Consider the following 23,911-nt stretch of genomic DNA (forward strand, 5'->3'; position numbering starts at 1 on the left):
GCTTTCTGCTGCATACACGTTTATCATGGTGCCACAAACCAATGTTTTTTTTTTGTTTCTTTTTTGCATTTACACCAATTGCTGGTTTTGAATCACACGCTCTGAAACAGCAACGCATTGAGGCAGGTCGACCCCTCGCAGGCTCGCTTAGCGGGGAGGGGGGCATCTCCCCCGCCCGCATTGGGAACCGGGCTCCTATCTCCGCATGTAGGAGCTGTTCAAAGACTGCTTGGGGTTTATGTAGCCGTGATGCGCCGGAGGGGAGTACATCATGTTGCTGTGCGGGGTAGTCTGCATGGGTTGCTGAGCGTAAGCCTGGGTGCCCATCATCCCCATCTGCATCTGCATGGGGTACTGAGCGGTTTGATTCATGTAACCGGGATTGGCGTGGTAGCCTCCATTCATCATCGGCTGAGACATGCTATAACCGTTCATAGCGTTCAACGTGTTCATGTTCATATTCACCGAATTGACGTTGTACGCCGGAGCTGGCATTAAGTTCACACTCATGTTCATGCCACGCTGCATGGTTAAGGTGCGGGCTGGCCCTTGCATGGCCACAGACTGCGAGGTGCGCCCATAAAGCTGCGGCTGATGGGCGGCGGCGGCTGCCGCTGGCGGCAGAGAGGATGACTTAGTCCTAACGGAAACGTGGCCTTTGCCGGCCATCTGAGTTTGAAGTCTTTGGGTGTGGGACAAGCCAACGTTAGACGTAGCCAAGTTGCGTTGCAGAAGGGGAGGCGGCAGATTCATGGGGGGAGGAGTGAGGTTAGGGGGCGGAGTCATGGTTGCCTGGACTTGGCCCCCTCCTGGAACCGGGTGGGAAGGCTGAGAGAGCTGGACCAGGCCTGAGCTGCTGAGCGCAGTGGTTAGAGAGGCACCGTTTGCATAGGAAGTCACGGCCGCTGAATGGCTGTAAGGCAATGAATGGTCCATCAGGGTATTGGTCAGCTGTTGCAGTTTAGCCAGGCTGAAGGTGGCGGAGGGCTGCGGGTAATGCCCTGCCGCAAACTCCCCCTGGCCCACCCGTTCGTACAAGCCGACGTTGGCGCTGCCAGCCTCAGCGATTTCGCTCAGCTGGAGAGGCGGGCTGAAGTTGGCGGCCAGGCTGCACTGGGAGAGCTGCTGGCTGCTGCTGGGAGGCCTCTCGACCCCACAGGCTTGGGGGGATTTGACGCTGCAAGGAGGGGGCGAGTTGATGCTGGCGCTCTGCATCATGCTGCAGCTGCTGTTCATGCCCGACATCTGCTGGGTCACGGCGCAGCTGCTCTGGGTCAGGTTGCTGGAGGTGAGAGCATTGTACGAGCAGCTGTTTTGCGACGCAGTGTTCCCGCAGATGTTATTACCCATGGTAGAGTCATAGCTGCTCGGATTCTCGTAGTTCTCCGTTGTGCTCTCAATGCTACCCAGATCGCTGAACCCGCTATCGACCACCTGCTGGGAATGGTCAGACACTGACGGGACGTCCATCATGGGGCTGGTTTCCATGTTCTGCAGGGACGACACCGAGATGCCGCTCTGATCCGAGCTCATCTGGGCATAAGTGTTTTCTAGGGCAGGCACGTTTGGGCTGCTCACCGAACGAACCGATTGGCTTGGGTGAGACTGGACAGATGAAACGGGGCTGCTGTGATCCGACTGCTGACAATCCTCTAAGGCAGCTGCCGGTGGGCTTTGGGCAACGTTGGAGTAATTCTGCAGGCTCTGGCACGCCTCTTGGGTCTCTGCACAATCCTGGAACACGTCTTCCTGCTCTGCTGATTCCTGGGTTAAAGACTTGACCGCCTGGATGGTCTCGGAGTCTATTTCCAGAGTTTCTGAATTCGTCTCCTTGAACACGCAGTTGAGTTCATGGCTACTGGCTTCACTGGAATTTTCCGCGCTTTCCTCTCTTGGGTCGGGCCCAGGTTCCAGAAGAGCAGGAAGCTCTTTAAGGTCACTGTTACACTTGGGCGAAAGGTCAACTTTACAGTCCATCAAATCCATTTCATTTGGCCTGCCACTCAATTCTTCGGCTTCTACGAAAGCTTCTTGATTCTCAAGCACTTCTTTGAAAGCTTCGCCTGATGCGACCTCCTCTGTTTCCTTTGAATCCAGCTGGCTTCCAGCCTCATCCTCGGCCTCATGTTTCTCCTCATTGCAAGACTGCTTCTTTCCCTCATGTTCTTCTTCAGGCTCGGGCTCATCTTTCTCCAGGATCTTCTCCTCTTGTCGGTCCTTATCTTGACTCTTCATACATTCCGTTTCGATGTTGCTTTCATCCACTTCACCTGCCTTTTCCATCCGGGGAAGTTCTAGATACTCAGACACCAGATCTCTTCCTTCATCCTCGTTTGAGAAAATGGTTTCAGAGTTTTTCCCTTTTTCTGGTGGAGAAGAAACCGGAGACGGGTTGTTTTCAGCTACCTCCTCTGCCTCCTCTCCCTTCCCCTGACAGTCGGGTTCCATAGGAGTCTCGGGTGGCGTGTACAAATTAAGCTTAAACCCTGGTTTTCTCTCTTTATTTTGCCTCCGCCTGGATGAAGACTGCTTCAAGCTTTTAGGCCATCCCTGCTTATGCATTACGGGTTCAAGATTGTCTCTAGTGCTTTCTTTGAGGACATCCGCATCCTCTTCGGCCATAACTGTGAGGAATGGGGAAGAAGAACAACAAGAAGAAAAAAGTTAGTCAAATTCAAAATGATTATAACTAGTCATTATGTATATTTTTGTTCTAATTAAACCAAACAGCCGAAGCACAAATGCCCGGAGGGTTTGGTAAAGCAAATAAAGGGTGGAGGTCATTAGGACACAGGTGGACTTTTGACCATACCATCACAACACCTTGACCTTTTTTGACCCATGGACCCCTGAGGCAAAAAACCCCATTGTTTTCAATTTTTCGGGCAGAGAAATATAACTTCACTGCAATTTTCTTGCATATTAGTAAGTTGTAGGGACCTTGCATTGGAGGTCCCTGCTCCAAGATGTACCTTTCAGGTGTTTTGACCTGTGCGCAGAATGAAACGGGATCCTTTTCATTCTGCACACAGGGAGAAGAGGAGGGAAAGGCTGAGGGACAGGGTGGAATAATGCTGGAAAGTTTGGGAATCTCTGCTGAGAAGGAGAGGGGACAATCCACACTTATGACTGCCATTCTCTCTGTCTGTCTAGATTTTGTTTTATCCAAACTCCAGAATGCCAAAAGCGTTCCAGATTTGTTGTGGCCCGCCAGCGGCCAGCAGAGCTGGTGGGAGACTCAGACAGTGAGGAGGTTGGGGAGGAACATGGGCCAGTCCTGGAGTCTGGGGAAGGCTCTGATGAGGGCTCTGCGTCGGAGGCAGAGATGGGGCCAGGGCCATCCGACAGTTATCAGCTGCCTTCAGTATTGGATATCAGTGGGGCAGAAGAACAGCTGGAGCCTGTTCCTGATGTGCCCAGGCTCAGAGCTGCCAGGAGAAGGGAACAACTAAGGAACAAGAGTCGACTCGGAAATAAAGGCACAGGTGGACGCTGAATGGCCCCTTCCAAAGGGAATAAAAAGGAGCAAAGGGGAGGGGAGTTTGCAGGAGACAATTAGTTCAATTCAGGAGGGTGAAGATCTGTTCCTGACGTCTTGCCAAGTAATTGCTGCTGCTCCAGTGTGGCGTTTGGAAGATATCCACCTGGCAACTCTCCAAGCCTGATAAAGGTCTGTAGTTGTGAAATCTCATGAAAGACTCTTTGCCGGGACTTTGCTGGAGAGGAATTCCATTTAACCTAAATGAAAGAGGTTTTATCGGGGTGAGGAGTCTGCTTTGTGGTTTGGGGAAGCCTAGGTCAGAACAAGATTTCCATTCTGTTGATCGATGACCAAATTGCTTGCAAAGGCAGCAAACTACCCTAAGCTGAGGCGCTCTATAAAATTTTGCCTTATTTACTAAATATATTGTTCAGGAAAAGAAAAAAGGAGAAGAATATTACTACATAAAACTTTTCAGATAAACATTTATGTGACATCCAAACATTGCAGAATGAGGATTATTTTTACAGGTTAAAAAGCTATAGGAAAGTAACCATTATTAGTCCCCAGTTTGTTTGTTTGTTTATTTATTTATTTATTTATTTATTTATTTATTTATTTATTTATTTATTTATTTGTTTGTTTGTTTGTTTATTATTTAATTATTAATGGAACTTGTATGCCGCCCTATCTCCAATGGACTTGGGGCGGCTCACAACAATCAAAACAAAACAAACAAACCATTAAAACAAAAATCCAGGTTAAAATTAACAAACAAAATTTACCTGCTTTTCTTTAAAAAAGTACCGGTATATGTTGCACCTAAATCATGCATCAAAGTAATAAGCTAACAGGCTCGATTGGATTGATTGAAAAGTAACTGTGAGTCCTAAAGAATAAGCCTCAAGCAAATTTGAACACAACATATGGACTAATGTTTTATGGCAGTCCGAGCCCAGGTCTTAAAAAGTTAAGTAACCAAATACAATTTGAGGATACTATAAAACCTAATTAATTAAGTAAATCAGCTCCTTCTGTTTGAACACGTCTTTTACTAATACCAAAGGCAGTGGAATTAAATACTTTCTAATTAGATTATCTGACTATTAAAGGAGTGACATTTTTTCAAATAGAAACCTAATTTCAAGATGGGGAAAGAAAAAATCAGAATAGAGCTGGAAGGGACCTTGGAGGTCTTCTAGTTCAAACCCCCTGCTCAAGCAGGAGATCCTATACCAGTGATGACTAACCTTTTTGCCATCACGTGCCAGGAAGGGGGGGTGGGTGGGGGAGGTTTGCATGTGCATGTGCCCACACCCATAATTCTATGTGCCCCGCCACACGCATGCGAGCGCAACCCCCCTTCCCCCCCCTCCTGGCACGTGATGGCCCGGTAGGCCCGTTTTCTTTCTCACCTGGCTCCAGACCCTCTCTATGCATCTGGGGAGGGCGAAAACAGCCTTTCCCATCCCCTCGGAGGTCGGAAGTTGAGAAACGGACCGTTTCGGGCCTCCGAGGGGGTGGGGAAGGCTGTTTTCGCCCTCCCCAGATGCATAGAGAGGATCTGGAGCCAGGGAGAAAGAAAAACGGGCCTTCCCCCCCCCAAGGCCCTCTTCTGGTGGGCCCAAAATCAGCTGACGGAGCTGAGCTGGTGTGCCAGGCAACATGGCTCCGCGTGCCACCTGTGGCATGCGTGCCATAGGTTCGCCATCATGGTCCTATACCATGTCAGCCAAGTAGTTGTCCAGTCTCTTCTTAAAAGCACCCTCAAAAGGCAAGCTGTTCCACTGGTTAATTGTCCTCATTGTTTCCAGGTTGCTTCTCTCCTTTGATTAGTTTCTTTCAATTATTTCTTGTCCTGCCTTCTGGTGCTTTGGAAAATAAATTGACCCCCTCTTCTTTGTGGCAGCCCCTCAAACACTGGAATACTGCTATCATGTCCCCCTTAGTCCTTCTTTCCTCTAGACTAGCCATAATGGACACCATTCAGCAATGTGTGAGTTTATTTTGCTGAGATCACATCCTGCATTTGGTCTTTCTGTGGCCTAAGTGGAGGAAAAATAAGGAATCCTTTCGGGGATGAAAATTGTTGGGAAACCCACTCTTTTGGGATATCCTTAAAGCTGGAGGAACTTCAAAACCTGACACAATCTCAGGCCATATCCTTTTCCAAAGGTTTATCTGTAGCATCCCCACGGTCACATGATCAAAATTTAGACACTTAGCAACTGACTCATATTTATGACAGTTGCAGTGTCCCGGGGTCATGTGATCACTTTCTGTAACCTTTTGACAAGCAAGAACCATTTTTACAGAATAACAGAGTCGGAACGGACCTTTTGAGGTCTTCTAGTCCAATCCCCTGCCTAGGCAGGAAACCCTACACCACTTCAGACAAATGGTTATCCAACATCTTCTTAAAAACTTCCAGTGTTGGAGCATTCACACCTTCTGGAGGCAAGTTGTTCCACTGATTAATTGTTCTAATTGTCAGGAAATTTCTCCTTAGTTCTAAGTTGCTTCTCTCCTTGATTAGTTTCCACCCATTGCTTCTTGTCCTGCCCTCAGGTGCTTTGGAGAATAGCTTGACTTGCTCTTCTTTGTGGACTGGGCCATCCTATCTACAAGACAAAAGGCTGGACCAGCTTATCTACAACACAAAAGACCTTCACCCTCAGGGCATAATAGGATTAGCCCTCTACCCATCTCACCACATGGCACCTGGGAAGATTACATCACCCAGTGGAATTCAACCAAGCTTGGGGTCAAGACAACCTACAAAGTTGCCCCTACATGGCCCCATGGGAGTCTGACAACCAATCAGAATACATTTCTTCCACAGGAATAGGAAGCAAGTTCAAAGCCCAAGAGAGGGTATAAATATATCTCTCTCTCCACTCCATGTGGTCAGCTACCCAGGACTTCAAACCACATGGTCCTGTCCACCATTAAACCATCTTTCCAAACAGTCTTCATGTTTCCAGTGTCTTTCTCCCCACTTGGAACTGAACCCGGATGGGACATTTCTTCCAATACAACATTCCACTAAGACAAAAAGCAGCAGCTAAACTTATTCAAAATTGGCAGTTCATTTATATGATGATGTTAAAAACACGGCTGTTTTTACTGCCAACCTTCACCTTTCAAATCAATGTATCAGCAACTCACTAACGGTAATTTAAGGCCCTAGCTTCCATCCAAAAAGCTTCTGCAAAAAATCCTGCTAAGTTTAATGTGATTTATACTCAGTTCCACATGTTGAAAGCTGCTTTCCATCTATCTCAAACCTTTGAGACTCACCTCTGCACGGACTCTCTTCCTGGTTACATTGATTGTCTTTCTCCTGCTCCTCTTCCTCTTGTTCTTCCTCTCTCCCAGACTGGTGTTGTAGCATGGCTGGACTCCCAGTTTTCACTTTCTCCTGTTCTCCATCCGTCTCACAAGTCGGCTCCAGCTGTGTCATCGGCTGCTCTTCCTCGGAGTTATTAAAAGGCTCATTTAAAACTTCGGTGGTTTCAGAAATGGTCTCCGTTGTAACGCTACTGTTCATCTTTCGGCGTTTACGACCCCTTTTCTTTTTCAATATGAAAGGCCTCTAAAAATAATGTGAAATATGTTAAAGTTGGGTGGAAGAATTAACAATCCAAACTAAGGCAACCTTTTTCCCTCCCCCCTCCCCAAATTTTTTATTCTTATTTTTTAAACATAAAACATAAAATACATCTTCTTAGAGCAAGGGTTTGGCATAAAGTAAGTACAATTATTCAAATTCCCTCAATCAATTTTGTTCCAAATTTTGTCCATTTACATCTTAAAAAAAAAAAAGAAAAAAGAAAAAAAATCTTATTCTAAACATTTATCATTCGACTATTACACCCAAAATTCTAAACAATAAACACCATTCTAAATCTTTATCATTTTAACAATCAATATTTCATATATATTCCTCAGTCCTAAAACCCATTACCTCAAATCTATATTTTACTTCTCTTAAATGACATCTAATATCCATAATCTTGACAAAAGGTATTTTCCTCCTCTCTTAAAGTCATTTCATAAGCAATCAACATTTCCTTCTATAGTTTATTACTTTCACAATACTTTATTTTATTTATTTCAAATTTATTCTCATATTCTATTGAATCTAATTTTTGGCTAATTCATAGTTTAAATATAAGGCAACCTTAAGCTACTGCTGTCAACAGAACATCATCAAGGCTTCAACTAGACTCTAAAAAGCAAAATATGTGACTACTGCTAGGCTGCACTTTTTTTCTGACTTATTTAATTTAATGAAGAATGAAATACGTCTATATCATATAAATAAAACCAGTTAAATATGTAAAGCAAGGATCCTCAAACTATGGCCCGTGGGCTGGATATGGCCCACTGAAGCCATTCATCCGGCCCGTGCGGGACCATGAGGCTGCCCCGCCCACAACGTCCCACCTACCCGCCAGCCCCCACCCGCCTTCTGGAGGCCAAGGCCAAAAACGGGATGCATGGAGACCTTAGGAGGTGAAAAATGGACCTGTTTTTGGACGGCAGAGTGGTACTGAAGTGGTACTGTTACCTTCCCCAGCCTCCAGAGAGAGAGAGAGAGGGAAGGAGGGAGGGAGAGACAGACACGGGGGGGAGGGAGGGAGAGAGAGGGACACACACACACATACAGAAGTCCCTCACCCCATCCCATCCCCAAGGCAGCCACATCCGTTTACTAACCTGCTTTCCACCCCCAGGATCATAACAAATTAGTTTAATTTATGTGTACTGTTTAATGGACTGCTAAATTGGCCACGCCTACCCAGTCACATGACCACCTAGCCATGCCCACCCAGTCACATGACCACCCAGCCCGCCTAGCTGGTTCGGCCCCCCCAACAGTCTGAGGGACCGTGAATTGGCCCCCTGTTTAAAAAGTTTGAGAACCCCTGCTGTAAAGGTACTTCTAAAAAATCTTACATCAAAGGCTCAAATTTGGAGTTTTGATGAGAATTTTCAAGCTAAAGCTAGAAAGAATCCTGAAAAAGTCTGGGAAGTAATAGCATTAAAAAATGTTTCAAATTTAAACAGTTATCAATTCACACTCCTTTTGAGTTTGAAATAATTGTTTCAAACTAGAGACAACTGTTTTGCATCTGAAATGGGCCATCTCAATCATATTGGAAACATTTCCAACTCAAAACAACTTACAACTACTATTAAGTCAAACAAATGTTTCCAACCAAGATTGAGACATTCCAAATTGGAGACAATTGGAATTCAAAGTGTTTTATATAACCTTTCCAATATTATTTCCAAAATAATATAATTTAAAAGTGTGCAATATTTACTAAAACTTTAATGACCACTGGATTACAAGAACCTTTCAAGAGACCAGTAGTGAAAGGTTTGCTCAAGTTCCCATTAATATAATAATATTAGCATACAATTAATATCCATTATCTACTTAACTAATATATGTAGCCGCCCATCACTAAGTGACTCTGGCTGGCGTGCAATGGTATATAATCTTAATTATAAAGTAATTAAGACCAAAGGTGGTCTCTATTTTTCTACTTGCATTTTTTACGTGCTTTCGAACTGCTAGGTTGGCAGAAGCTGGGCCAAGGAACGGGAGCTCACCCCGATACGCGGCACTAGGGATTCGAACTGTTGAACTGCCGACCTTTCGATTGACAAGCTCAGCATCTTAGCCACTGCATCCCTAATTACTGTATATAGATAACATAGAATAATCCAGTCCCCATTCTGCTTCTCCATAAACATCGCTGAAGGTGAGGCACAAAAGTCAGGATGGAAAATAGGTAAGACACCTTTTGTATTTCAACTTTTGGCTTATTAAGGACACTGCTTCATTGAAATTATAAAGTAAATAAAAAGTACAATGATAAAAAAAATAATGTTTTACCAATGAATAAAACGATAGGTACTAGAATCTGTTTTCAATCAATCCTTATTATGGTCACAGGCCAGCCTAAAAGTTAAACTTTGGAATAAAATAAAACAGAAGGGAAACTTGTGGTTTACAGAAACTCTTGACCTATTTGGTGTTGCCTGAGCCTCATTTAGATGAATTCAGAAAAACTTGAAGAAAAGCTGAGTTAAGATTGTTTGAACCTTGATGAGCGAACAAGAAGACCTTGATACAGAATCTGATCTTTTAACAACATGGTATTGGTGCAATCCAGTGGTGGGTTGCCCCTAATTCGGACTAGTTTGCAAGAACCGGTAGTAAAACCGGCGGGAGGCTCTGCCTACTGCCCTGGATGTCATCATCGGCGATCTGTGCATGTGCGCGCCATCCCGTTGCGAACCGGTAGTAAAGGTAAGTAGAACCCACTCCTGCTGCAATCTATTAATTTTCCCTTATGAGTTTGTCAATTGAAGGAACTCTTCAGATTTCTATTCCAGCGTTCATTTAGTTATATTGCACGATGCTGGTTTTGAGGATAACAATAAAGCTGTTAATTTTTCTTTAAAAATGTAGGGGGGAAAAAAAGGATTACCTCCAACAATTTTCAACATGGCCTCAGACAAAGATTTCAGAAGTGTTAATCTGGTCTAACTGATTAGCAATCAAAGCACAACTAAAAATTAAAAAGGAATCATCATGTTTGGCAATACCAAAGGATTTAAAAATATTGATTACATTTATATATTTTTTAACACATCAAGAAAATATTCAAAGAGAGAGGGAAAAAACGGGGGAATCATGTCTTTGTAACAAGAATAATCCTGCCAGTAATGGCCAAAATTGTGGAAATCTTTTGGGAAAAGTGTATTTTTGAGGTTTGATAGCTAATAACACTTTTTTTTTTTTTTTTGGAGTTTCAAGATAATCACATCCCACTGCTGGAATGGCCTGGGAATAGCTCAGACCTTAACCCAATTGAAAATCTATGGAGCCGACTAAAAAACTGGTTGTCAGAAGCGATCCAGCAATAAAACCCAGTTAATAGAAGCCATGATTCAATCTTGGTTTCACATTAGAACAGCTGCAGAACTAAAAGACTTGGTTCGCTTCATGGGAAGACATTGTGAGGCCATAATTCATGCTAAAAGTTACCCAACTAAGTATTAACTGACATGGTGATAATTTTTGTATATCTCATTTTTTCTATGTGTTTCACTTTTCTTCTTTATACTATAACTGCTATTCTAATAGCAAATCCTTCATAAAACTTATTGCATTACATTCTTGATTAAATTAACTTTCCATGGATATATAATTTTATGGCACTACTCCAAAATAAAAAAGTGGTATTATTAGCTAGTTTTAGAAAATATACTTTTCCCAAAAGGTTTTAACAATTTTAGCCACTACTGTAGGAGATCTTCTGGCTACTAAAATGCAATCCAATAAAATAGGTTGGCTAAAAACAAACTGGAGACAAGATGGTGACGATGTCCCAATTATTCCACAGGATGTTGTGGGTTGCTGGAGGCACATGAATGGGAAAAGCAGAGATCCCATGGGAAACGTTAAAGAAGGAACTAGAGAATTATCTACTACTGTGTTAATATCAGGGGTAAACCTGTAACAGATATACAATCTGATGTTTTATCTAGCAAGCAGAAGAGGCGACAATCTGGAAATGAAGTGAGGGGATGATACCTGGACAAGTCTAACTTAGCACTGGGGTGGGGGGTGGCAAATGTCACCACTAGTTTTTAAATTCTTTTTTGGGTCCCTGTGCAGTAAAAAGCTGCACAATTACTTTTTTTTTTTTTTGCAAAGGAAAGAGACCGTAAAATGTGTAAGACGACTCATCTTAACACCCGCAACTACTGACACGAGAATAATATTTTAATTGCAAAAATCTGTAAGAAATTAGCGGTATTTCAAAATACGCCTGTTTGTAAGATAAAGGCGGAAATCTACTGTATTTTTCGTAGTATAAGATGCACCGTTTTCCCCCCTAAAAGAGGGTGAAAATTTAGGTGCGTCTTATACACCGAATGTAGCCCCGCCTACCCACTGTCCCCCCCTTTGGCCTCTGCCTCCCAGCAGTTTACCTCCTTGCAGCAAGCAGCAAGAAGAAACAGCTCGTTTCAGCTTCAGCACAGCCTAATTAGCACAAGTTGATTGGATCGGCCTCCCAACTCTCTGTTGTTTGGCTCTCAGCTGTTTTGCGCGGACCTCTGCTGCTTGCTGGGAGCAGATTTATTTTTTCTTGTGCTAATCAAGTTATGCTGAAAACAAAAATGAAAGTAAAGCAGGCTGTTTGCTGTTTGCTGCAACGAGGCAAAATTGTTGGGAGGCAGAGGCAGATTTCTTTTTCTTGTTTTCCTCAAAAAAGGTAGGTGCATCTTATAGTCTGGAGCGTCTAATCCTCCGAAAAATACGGTAAGCGCTCCAGCATCTAAATGGAGTTAGCCCAGCATTAAAAATCAAGAGATTCTGAATCAGTGTTTGGAACTGACCTTTCTCTTCATTGCAAGCCACTGGGGTTTTGCCAGCCTCGGAGGAGAATTCTGATGATGTCCGTCCATCTCCTCCTCCTCCCCTTCTTCCTTTTCTTCCTCCTCCTCCTCCTCTTCCTCCTCCACCTCCTCCTCTTCTCCACTGCTTTCTCTTTGTAGGTCTGCAGACGTCTCTCTCTCCATTACTACGGTTACATTTTCTTGAGGTCGCAAATACTTGCTTTTAGACTGGGCTTTTTCGGGCAATTGTCTACTACCTCTCGTGGAGAACAGCTCTTGCTCCTCTTTCTCCCAACAACTTGCTTGCTCCATCAACCGCTCAGCCTGAGCAGCACAAGGGTTAAAATAACAGGGCACAAAAACAACACTGAGTTATAGGTTAGCTTTGATCAACACCAAATCCTATCAAAGATGCACTCTCGGAAAAGGTTCCTCTAAGCCAGGGATGGGATTCAGAAATTTTAGCATCTTTGCCCTCCTCAGATTCCTCGAGCCTCCGGGAGGGTGAAAATGGCCTACCCACGAGCTCCGGAGACCCTCTGGAATCCAGAAACGGGCCTGTTTTTGGACTTCTGGTACTTCTGGTAGGCCCGTTTTTCACCCTCCCCATGCTCCGGAGGCTTTCCTCGAGCCTCTGGGAGGGCAAAAATGGCTTCCCCTGGGCTCCGGAATCCGGAAACAGGCCCATTTTTGGACTTCTGGTAGGCCTATTTTTCACCCTCTCAGAGCCTCCGCTTGGGCCCTGCACTTACCTGGCATCCAAAACGGGCTGCGTGGAGACTCCTGGGAGGGGCAGGTTGGGGTGGGTGGGGTCAGCCAGTCCTTGCAACAAAAGGTTTGGGGAACCAGATGAAAATTAACATCTGATTCACCTGAACTGTTCCGGACCAGCTGAATCCCACCTCTCCTTTAAGCAGGTTCCCCCCCCCATAAGAAAACAAATTGAATTTGCATTTTATGGAAAATTTTGCCTCCTTAATAAGGCAACAGTGATTTTAGTTCTTTGTCAGCATTATGCTCTTGGATGTGCAATTTCAACCATCTCAGAAAGGCACAGAAAAAAATAATTAAAACTTTTTGAACTCTGTGTCTGGTTCTGCCGAAGCCTGTGCGTTTCATAGCATTTGGGAAGAAGCAGTGAAAACACAAAGCAAAAATGGTTCCTGCCTTTACGTTGCACCACAAATTCTTTTTTAAAAAATGATTTGGCACTGATTAGCAGGGGTCATTAGAGTAAACTACTCTTTATCACCCACACAGAACTTTATACTATAGTAGATGTCAAAGGTTCATCTAACCTCATCACCACCTGTATCTCCATTTTTTAGAATAGAATAGAATTCTTCATTGGCCAAGTGTGATTGGACACACAAGGAATTTGTCTTGGCGCATACGCTCTTGGTGTACATAAAAGAAAAGATACATTAGTCAAGAATCATAAGGTACAACACTTAATGATAGTCATAGGGAAACAGTCAATATAAATCTTAAAGATACCAGCAACAAGGTTACAGTCATACAGTCATAAATGGGAAGAGATGGGTGATAGGAAAGATAAGAAGATTAATAGTAGTGCAGACTTAGTAACTAGTTTGACAGGGTTGAGGGAATTATTTGTTTAGCAGAGTGATGGCGTTCAGGGAAAAAACTGTCCTTGTGTCTAATTGTTCTGGTGTGCAGTGCTCTATAGCGTCGTTTTGAGGGTAGGAGTGGAAATAGTTTATGTCCAGGATGCAAGGGGTCTGTAAATATTTTCACAGCCCTCTTTTTGACTCATGCAGTATACAGGTCCTCAATGGAAGGCAGGTTTGTAGTAATTGGTAGTAATTTCAGTCTCTTTCTCCTTAGTACTTTTAACTAAATACCTTGCAAACATTTTGGTCATCTCTGTACTTTGTCTGCTTTTTTCACCTCCTTGCTGTTTCTTTCTCTTCAGAGCTCAGTACTCTCCCTTTGATTCAGAACTCTAAAGTCATGAATCTTCCAATTGTTTAGAAAACAATCTCAGTAGGGTATTATCATTTGTTTCCTCTCTAAAGCTCTGTAATGATGTTTCCCAACCTTGGCAAGTTTGAGATATGTGGACTTTAAACTCCCAGAACTCCCCAGCCAGCCTGAGGAATTCCGGGAGTTGAAGTCCACCTATCTTAAACTTGTCAAAGCTGAGAGACAATGCATTGTTCTTTCTTTCTCACAATTCTGCCTGCTCACTTAAACTGACCCACGTTTCTTGGAGCTACTCCTGCTCAGAAATCCTTTTTAAAGGATATGATGCTTCCCAACAAACTCTGGTGTAAAAACATACTTAAATCTTTGCCCCTATTTGAAATTAGCCTTTAGGAGCAAGAATGCTGCCTTGTGATCCACAAGGAGAGCAGTTATAAAATTGGTTAAATAAATTGATTCTGGTGGCTAAACCGTGAGATGAACAGGGAAACTAGATACAGTTCTACAGAGGAATTATTGAGTCTGTCATCTGCACCTCTATAACTGTCTGGTTTGGTTTTGCAACCCAACAAGACAGACACAGACTTCAGAGGATAATTAGAACTGCAGAAAAAAACAATTACTACCAACCTGCCTTCCATTGAGGACCTGTATACTGCACAAGTCAAAAAGAGGGCTGTGAAAATATTTACAGACCCCTCGCATCCTGGACATAAACTGTTTCAACTCCTACCCTCAAACGACGCTATAGAGCAGTGGTCCCCAACCCCCGGTCCGCGGACCGGTGCCGGGCCGTGGAGTACCTGGCACCGGGCCGCGCAGCGGCCGGGGGACATGAACGCTGCAGCGCAAAGGCTCCTGGGCCGTGCGCAAAAGCTCCTGGGCCGTGCGCAATGGGCCGTGCGCAAAAGCTCCTGGGCCGTGCCCCCACCCCTGCGCGCGTTCAGCGGGCCGCGGCGATAAAAAGGTTGGGGACCACTGCTATAGAGCACTGCACACTAGAACAACTAGACACAAAAGCAGTTTTTTCCCGAACGCCATCACTCTGCTAAACAAATAATTCCCTCAACCCTATCAAACTAGTTACTAAGTCTGCATTACTATTAATCTTCTTATCTTTCCTATCACCCATCTCCTCCCACTTATGACTATACAACAACTTGTTGCTGTATCCTTACGATTTATATTGTTTTCTAGTATGATTTGATTGCTTATCTGTTCCCTATGACTATCATTAAGTGTTGTACCTTATGATTCTTGATGAATGTATCTTTTCTTTTTATGTACACTGAGAGCATAGGCACCAAAGACAAATTCCTTGTATGTCCAATCACACTTGGTCAATAAAAAATTCTAATCTAATCTAATCTAATCTAATCTAATCTAATCTAATCTAATCTAATCTAATCTAATCTAATCTAATCTAATCTAATCTAATGAAGAGAAGGTTTAGGGGAGGCCTGATAGGAGTCCCATACTTTAAGGGCTGTCAACAGAGAAGAGGGGATTGATTTATGCTCCAAAAAGACCCGGAAGACAGGGCAAGAAGTAATGGATGGAAGCATCGGAGAGAGAGATCCAATCTTGAAATAAGAAGAAATTCTCTTACAGTAGAATCATTAATCAGAGGACAGGTTGCCTCCAAAAGTAGTTGGTACTCCACCACTGGATATTTTCAAGAAAAGATTGGACAAACCTGCCTTGGGCAGGGAATTAGACTAGAATTCCCAAGCTCCTTTCCAGCCATATAATTCTATGATTTTATGACATCATCAATACGCTGATGATACTCAGCTGTACATTTCCACCCTGGACCACCCCAATGATGCCCTTGACGTGATGTCCCGGTGCCTGGAGGCCATGTGGATCTGGATGGGGAGAAACAAGCTCAGACTCAACCCCTCCAAGACCGAGTGGCTGTGGTTTTCGGCGTCCCAGTATAGCCAGCTGGCTCCATCGCTGACTATTGGGGGTGAGATCTTGGCCCCCTCAGAGAGAGCTCACAACTTGGGTGTCCTCCTGGATGCACAGCTGTCTTTAGAAGATCATATGACGGCTGTGGCCAGGGGGGCTTTTTATCAGGTTCGCCTGATTTACCAGTTGCGTCCCTTTCTGGACCCGGACGCCTTGTGCAGGGTCACTCATGCCTTCGTCACCTCCCGTCTGGACTACTGTATTGCTCTCTACATGGGGCTCCCCTTGAAGAGCACTCGGAGGCTCCAACTGGTCCAGAATGTGGCTGCACGGGTGATTATGGGAGCAACACGGCGCACCCATGTAACACCTCTCCTGCGCGAGCTGCACTGGCTCCCGGTGGTCTTCTGGGTGCGATTCAAGGTGCTGGTTACCACCTTTAAAGCGCTCCATGGCTTAGGATCTGGGTACGTACGAGACCGCCTTCTGCCACCGATAGCCTCCCACCGGCCAATACGCTCCCACAGAGAGGGACTCCTCAGGGTGCCGTCAGCCAAACAATGTCGACTGGCGATACCCAGGGGGAGAGCCTTCTCTGTGGAGGCACCAGCCCTCTGGAATGAATTGCCCCCGGAGATTCACATTTTTTTTTTTTTAATTTGTATACCGCCCTTCTCCCTGAGGACTCAGGGCGGTGAACAGCCAAGTAAAAACATCAAGTACAAATATTAATGATCCCCGACCTACGTACCTTTCGCCGTGCCCTTATGACTCTATTGTTTCAACAGGCTGGGCTGGCTTAGAAAATGAATTTTAATTTGGGTGTTTGTAGTTTTTTAATATAAGGGCCAAATTTTTAATATATTTTAAACTGTTTTTAAATTTTATGGGTATATGTTGTTTTAGTATGGCTGTACATCGCCCTGAGTCCTTCGGGAGAAGGGCGGTATAAAAATTTAAATAAATAAATAAAATAAATAATGAATGAATGATCCTCTCCACCCATATGTTTTCACTGCTTCTCTTCTCACCACAACCAGCTTTTATGTTACAATTGCGACTGTGTTATATGTACAGTGCCAACAGAACTATAGAAATGAATTGACCACGTGGAACCTACTGGGAGAGGGTCTACAGTAGGGGTGTCAAACTCTAGGCCCGGGGGCTGGATCTGGCCCACGGGGTGCTTAGATCTGGCCCACTGGATCCTGGAAACAGTGAAGGACTGGCCTATGGTGCATCTGCCAGCAAATATGGAGCTCAGGAGGGGCGCATGTAGCCCTCGCAAGCTCTGTTTTAGCTGGCAGAGGGTTACAGGAGGCCGTTACAGCCAAAAACGGAGCTCGGGAGCCCATTTTCGCTGGCAGAGCGCTCGGGCCGCCACAGGCGTCCCCGTCACGTGTGAGGCTGAGCTGGCCACGCCTACCCTGGCCACATACCCCCATCTCCCCCAGGTCAAATACAATCCTGATACGTCCCTCAACGAAATCGAGTTTGACACCCTTGGTCTATGACAACTCGCCGCGGCCAACTCACCACGGGACCACTCGGTTACACCAAGATCGAGGAAATAGTGGAATAGAATCACGAAAAGAAAGGATGCCAAAGGAGAGGCAAAATGAAATACGAATGACAAAAAACAGAACAATTTTTTAATTATTTTAAATAATTAAATTAAGTTGAATTGTTCTGCAGCAAGTTGCGATGTGGCGAGTTGTCCTGTGTTCTGTAGAGAGTTTACAGTTGGCTACGGGGAATTGGTTGTGGCAAATTGGCTGCAGCGAATTGTCCCATTCCGTTGGGACAGGGCAGCCTAACATAGCTTTTTTGTTTTTGTTGTTCTGCCCATCATCTTCACAGATTTATTTTTACTTATGTTCAGGAGGTGGTTACCACGTGACGTGTTTGCCCTTACCTCTTTTTCAGCTTCTCTCTCTTCCTCAGAAACAGCTGCATTCGGAACCTGGAGAGGACTCCACCTCAAACTTTCTGGATCCACTTCATTGACGCGCGGATGGCTTTTCAGTTTCTCCATGTAACGGGAGATCAATTTCTCTCTTCTAATTACCGTAAATCTGTAATGGAAACAAATCCGAAGTTAGAAGAGAACAATACAAATAAGCAGATGGGAATGTAGGGATGGTGGGTCTGGAATTAGAGTTAATTTTTCTTTAATACACTTAACCCCTCCTTTATGTTGAGCAGGGGTCTCCAATCTCGGCAACTTTAAGACTTGTGGACTTCAACTCCCAGAGTTCCTCAGCCAGGAAGTTGAAGTTGAAGTCCACAAGTCTTTATTTATTTATTTATTTTCAGATTTCTATTCTGCCCTTCTCCTTTTGGACTCAGGGTGGTGAACAGCCAAAATAAAACATTTGTAAACAAAAGTTAAAATAGATTTAAAATAATTAAATAAATTTTGGCCCATAATTTAGTCTTAAAGTTGCCAAGGTTGGAGACCCCTGATGTAGAGGCCATTCTTGCCAAAGCATTTCTCCTAATCTTGTGATCGGACCACCATCCAGAGGTAAAAAGCTCTCACACATAAGGTGTAAGTCCAGCTCCTGGGGTAAATAATTGGTTTTATCTTTTTTGATCTTATCTAGTGGTAGCCCACATGTTTGCAATCTGGATAAAAGCTATTTCTCAATCTTGTTTTTTTTTTTTTTTAACGAGCAAAGGAGGGACAGGGGGATTTGGAGACTAGCCGCCAGCGATGGATGAGGAAGCTGTTAGAACCTGTGAGAGCTGTTTCTGGTGCATGCAGCTACTGCCACTGAGGGCAGCAAATAATCATTAGTTGAAGAAAAGAGACTCTTCAACTTGATTTCTCAAGTGGATTGCTAGAAGGTTATAGTGGAGAGCATGTAACCCTGTAATGTAATCACGAGCTGGGCACCAACTGCCCGGATTGCAATCATGTGACAACGGGTTGCTGCAATAGCTGGAACTCCCAAGAACTCTTTGCAAGTACACTGAGAGTTTATGCACTGAAGACAAATTCCTTGTGTGTCCAATCACACTTGGCCAATCAAGAATTCTATTCTATTCTATTCTATTCTATTCTATTCTATTCTATTCTATTCTATTCTATTCTATTCTATTCTATTCTATTCTATTCTATTCTATTCTATTAATTCCATTCCATTCCATTCCATTCCATTCCATCACATCCTATTCCTATTCTATTTTCTACTCTACTCTACTCTACTCTATTATTTTGCACTATTGCAAGTTTGAATGGTTGCTGAACAAGAGAGGGATGAACTGTGGATGAACTTAAACACTAGGCATCTGCACTTAACAAAAGCAAGCAAAAGAGAGAACAAGTGCAGCTCAGGAGCTGTTACTGACTTTTCTTCTCGCCTGTCGATCATGCTGTGATGCTGGAGGATGGTAGCAATGTCATGGGGACACATCCCGGTGGCTCTGCTCATCGCCTTGATGCTGATCTGTTTCTCGGGGTGGCAATGAAGATATTCCCAGATGACACTTTTCCAGTAAGCCAAGTACGAGACACGGCCGAGATCGGAGAGAGGCTTTTCGGGCGATCCGGCCTGTCCCTCTTTTCGAGAAAGTAGGTAACCTAGCAGAAAAGAACAAGGGGAAGAATCACAATGTGCCACCCGCAGAAAATGTTGTTTTATTTTATTTTATTTATTTTGTCAAGCATGTATTAGATAACAGACATAAGTATAAACATGATTATGAATACATGAAATGGATACGAATAAATGGGGACAGTAGGACGGTAGGCACATTGGTGCGCTTATGCACGCCCCTTACAGATTTAGGAATGGGGTGAGGTCGACAGTAGGCAGTCTAAGGTTAAAGTTTTGGGGGTTTGAGGAGGAAACCACAGAGTCAGGTAGTGCATTCCAGGCATTGACCACTCTGTTACTGAAGTCATATTTTCTGCAATCGAGTTTGGAGTGGTTTACCTTAAGTTTGCATCTATTGTGTGCTCGTGTATTGTTGTGGTTGAAGCTGAAGTATTCATTTGCTGGTAGGACATTGTAGCAGATAATTTTATGTACTTAGGTCAGACTGAAGGCGACGTAGTTCTAAGTTGTCTAAGCCCAAAATTTCAAGTCTGGTGGCATAAGGTATTCTGTTGCGAGCAGAGGAGTAGAGGACTCTTCTCGTGAAATATCTCTGGACTCTCTCAATTGTATTAATGTCTGATATGCAGTGTGGGTTCCAGATAGATGAGCTGTATTCGAGAATTGGTCTAGCAAATGTTTTGTATGCTCTAGTTAACAGTACAATATTACTAGAGAAGAAGCTATGCAAGGGAGTTTAGGATACAAAGACCTTCCACACCAAGCATATTACTCTCTCTTTTCAGTATATCTGGCTCGGATGATAAACTGATGGGGAAAGCAAATTAGCTAGAGGCAGATTTCAAACCAAGTTCGGCGATGACAATGAAATCAGATTTGAGTTGGAAGATATGCTACTTTAAACTCCTATCTTACTGAATATTAGATATATTTTTTTACTCCAAACTTGCTGTCATTCATGAAAACATTAACACAACGAGCAACGGACTGTCAAGATTTCAACCATTTCAGATCAAAAGATAACTTACATCATGCTTTGTTTTTAAAGGTCATATTCATCACAGACCAGGGGTGAAATGCACCTGGTTCGGACCGGATTGCCCAACCCGGTAGCGATGGAGGCGGGTGGTTCGGAGAACCGGTAGCAAAAATCCCTGCCCCCCCATGCCTAGCTGAGCCGCGCAATCATCAGAGGCTTTTAAAAAAAAAATTAAAGCATTTTTTCTACAACCTCTTCGGCCAAAAAAATGCTTTTAAAAGTAAAAAAAAAGGCTCTGATGATCACGCAGCTCAGCTGAGATCATTAGAGGCTTTTAAAAGCATTTTTTTACAACCTCTTCGGCCGAAAAAATGCTTTTAAAAGTTAAAAAAAAGGCTCTGATGATCACGCGGCTCAGCTGAGATCATTAGAGGCTTTTAAAAGCATTTTTTCTACAACCTCTTTGGCCAAAGAGGTTGTAGAAAAAATGTTTTTAAAAGAAAAAAAAAAAGTTGGCCACGTCCAGTCACATTACCCCCCACCAAGCCTTGCCCACAGAACTGGTAGTAACAACTTGTACATTTCACCACTGTCACAGACATCTAAATATATAATGAATGTAGTAAGGAGTTTGTGGCATAAGAAAACCACAATTTTCTATTTTTTGAATTTTCAAATTACCCAAGTATACTGTATTTTTCGGACTATAAGATACACCAGAGTATAAGACGCACCAAGATTTCGAAGAGGAAAACAAGAAAAAAAATAGTTTTTGGCCTCTTCGCCTCCAGTTTTTGCTCTCCCAGGCCCCCTGGAGCACACTGCAGGCCTCCCAAACCCTCTGCATGTCCTGTTTATGGGAGTTTTGAAATTGTAAGGATGCATGTGGAATTACCGTACTTTTCGGAGTACAAGACACAATTTTTTCCCCCTATAAGAGGGTGGAAATGTTGGTGCGTCTTATACACCGGATACAGCCATTTTTGGCCTCCTGAAACCCTGCCCAAGCGTCCTGTTTTTGCCAAAAACAGGCCTTTTTTTTCACAAAAACGGGACACACAGAGGGTTTGGGAGGCCTGCAGAGTGCTCCTGGGAGCTGGGGAGGGCAAAAACCTGATGCGTGGGTGGTTTGGGAGGCCCTCCCTGGCCCCCAGGAGCACTCTGCAGGCCTCCTAAACCCTCTGTGCATCCCATTTTTGCAAAAAATGGGCCTGTTTTTGGCTAAAACGGGACGTGCGGGGCAGAGTTTCAGGAGGACAAAAAGACGCACCAACATTTCCACCCTCTTTTAGGGGTGTGTGTGTGGAAGTGTGTTTTATACTCCGAAAAGTACAGTAATTCCACATGCATCCTTACAATTTCAAAACTCACGTAGAGAAATACACATCTCACACAGCAGAAGAGTATCTTTTGTCTCTCCTAACTATCTTCAGAACAGCAATTATGGAGAACTTAATTGAATAGGCTTATTATTCCCCTCAGTTCAAGGGTCTCTCAAGAGCTTATTTTCTTAATTTTCCAATAAACCAGTGCTACTGCTCAGAAAATGTTAAACGTTCAAGACAAAATTACACATGATTTGTGAATGCTCCTACACACCCAAGTCCCTAAGACCGAGTTTCTGGACCTTAGCAATAGGACATGTGAATTTCAACTCCCAGCCAGCCAAGAGGAAATATTACTTGAAATACATTTATCAGGTTAACATTCCCTTTTTCATTCGGGAGCTCAAGGTATCTCCTTCTTCTCAAATTGCCTGTGATGTAGGTTGGGCTGAGAAGACAGGACTAGTCACAATAAATCTCAGTAAATAAAACTCTCTGTGATTGTTTCTGGAAAGCAAACCTAATGCCAATATCATCTTGCAAAATAAGTTATTCAAAACTGCTGGTTCATCATGATGCCTATAAAAAGATGATTTTGCCTGGTCTAAACTGGTTACGTGCCTTCTTGAAAGTGGGGCGCTTCTAATTTTAGGACAAAGGCTGAGTAGAGTAAAGAAGCGAAATATGCAGTCTGTAAATCCATCTACTTCTTCCTTATAAATCTTTGGCAACTTAAGAGTCTGGCTTGCCGCTCTTAAAATGCATGACACACATCATCCTTCACCCAAATGCCTGTACTGTCAAATGGTTGCTTTCTTCCAAGTGCACAGGTTGAAATGAAATGGGACTGCCAATGGTTTGAAGCCTCAAGAAAGCTAATAGTATCAGGTCTTTCCGATAAGGTGGTTCAATAGGATGACTACAGGTAGTCCTTGAGTTACGAATGTTTCCCACGAAGAAACATTAATCATCCCTCTTAGCTATAGCAGCCTCAAAAATCCAGATTCACGGAGCGAGTCACTCCATTTCCTGTGCCAGGGGAATGTAGTGCGTCACGTAGCTTTGATCTTTCTCTTAATTATCCTTCTGCCAAAGCGCTCAGAGGGAATCACAGCTGAATGAAAGTGACAATCCGTTGTGTGGGTGTTGAGAAAAGAAAAGGCAAATTCTATCCAAGGTATCGTTAGGAAGAGGATAGAAGGTAAAATGACGTGCTTGAATCAATGATGTGCAGTTGCAGTTGGCTTTCTGGGTATAGTTCTGATCACTGCATTCAAAAAAGAATGGGAAAGAAATGCAGAAACAAGCAACAGAGAAAAACCAAACAGTTGTCTCCGGAGCACAACAATTTTGCATATTACAATGCGTGCCTGTGTTCTGTTTCATGTCTGAATAAAGTTGAGGTTCATTGAGGTTCATATGCATGCAGTGGTGGGCTGCAAATAATTCAACAACCGGTTCTCTGCCCTAATGACTGGCTGGGGGGGGGGGGGGGGCGTGGCCAGGGGGGGCGTCGCCAGGGGGCATGTCAGCACTCAGCCTCCTGCAGCACTCTGCCAGCCAAAACGGGGCGCGGGGGGTTAATTACAAAATGTGGACTTTGCTTTGTGACATCCAGATCCAGCGAGCAAGGAGTGTGAAGTGCAGAGAAAATACACTTTTGTTTGGTTATGAAGAAATACCCCCAAAGTCAGATGTACACTAAATGTAGACTGACTTTTAGCTACACACCCAGTGGTGGGTTCCTCCCAGTTTGGCCCAGTTCTCCCGAGCCGGTAGCGGTGACGATATGACGTCACTGAACCGGTTCTGCCCCCCCGCCCCCTCCAGCGTTATTCTTACCTTTTATTTGGCCCCACCCCCAATCTATTGCTGCCTCCTGAGTCCCAGCTGATGGCTAGAGGGAAAAAAACTTTTTAAACTCTTGTCGCGGGGCTTCAAAGGGCCACCCTACAGCTGATCAGTGTTAAAAGAAAACAAATGAGTAGATCAGTGCCTGCAAAAATAAATGGGTAGACCAGTGCCTGCAAAAATAAATGGGTAGATCGGTACAGCTCTGCAAGCAGTTAAAAGCCTGGTAGACAAGTACCTCTGCTAAATCCTAAAAAATTGTCACATGACATCAAGCCATGCCCACAAAATAAGCCATGCCCACAGAACCGGCAGTAAAAAAAATTTAGAACCCACCCCTGTACACACCTCCCCAGCAAATAGCAAATTTTGAAGCTCCAGGTAAAGAAGATTCATTTTAGGATGAGTAACCACAGTTTGCAGG

At 43.9% G+C, this 23,911-nt stretch overlaps 1 protein-coding gene across 1 annotated transcript in view; it reads right to left on the reverse strand.

Annotated features, from left to right (window-relative positions):
• KAT6B (lysine acetyltransferase 6B) overlaps positions 1-23,911 on the reverse strand; it is an 87,907-nt gene continuing 63,996 nt past the window's right edge. The window contains exons 12-16 of the mRNA XM_070945438.1: positions 19,124-19,355; positions 17,685-17,844; positions 11,909-12,232; positions 6,782-7,076; positions 1-2,624 (exon numbers count right to left, since the gene is read on the reverse strand). Of these exons, the coding sequence (XP_070801539.1) occupies positions 196-2,624; positions 6,782-7,076; positions 11,909-12,232; positions 17,685-17,844; positions 19,124-19,355 (3,440 nt within the window). The 3' untranslated portion in view covers positions 1-195. The remainder of the gene's footprint in view (positions 2,625-6,781; positions 7,077-11,908; positions 12,233-17,684; positions 17,845-19,123; positions 19,356-23,911) is intronic.

Source organism: Pituophis catenifer, unplaced genomic scaffold (assembly GCF_029215685.1).
Source record: "Pituophis catenifer annectens isolate HBS135680 unplaced genomic scaffold, rPitCat1.0.hap2 SCAF_6, whole genome shotgun sequence".
In the NCBI taxonomy this organism is placed as follows: Eukaryota; Metazoa; Chordata; class Lepidosauria; order Squamata; family Colubridae; genus Pituophis; species Pituophis catenifer.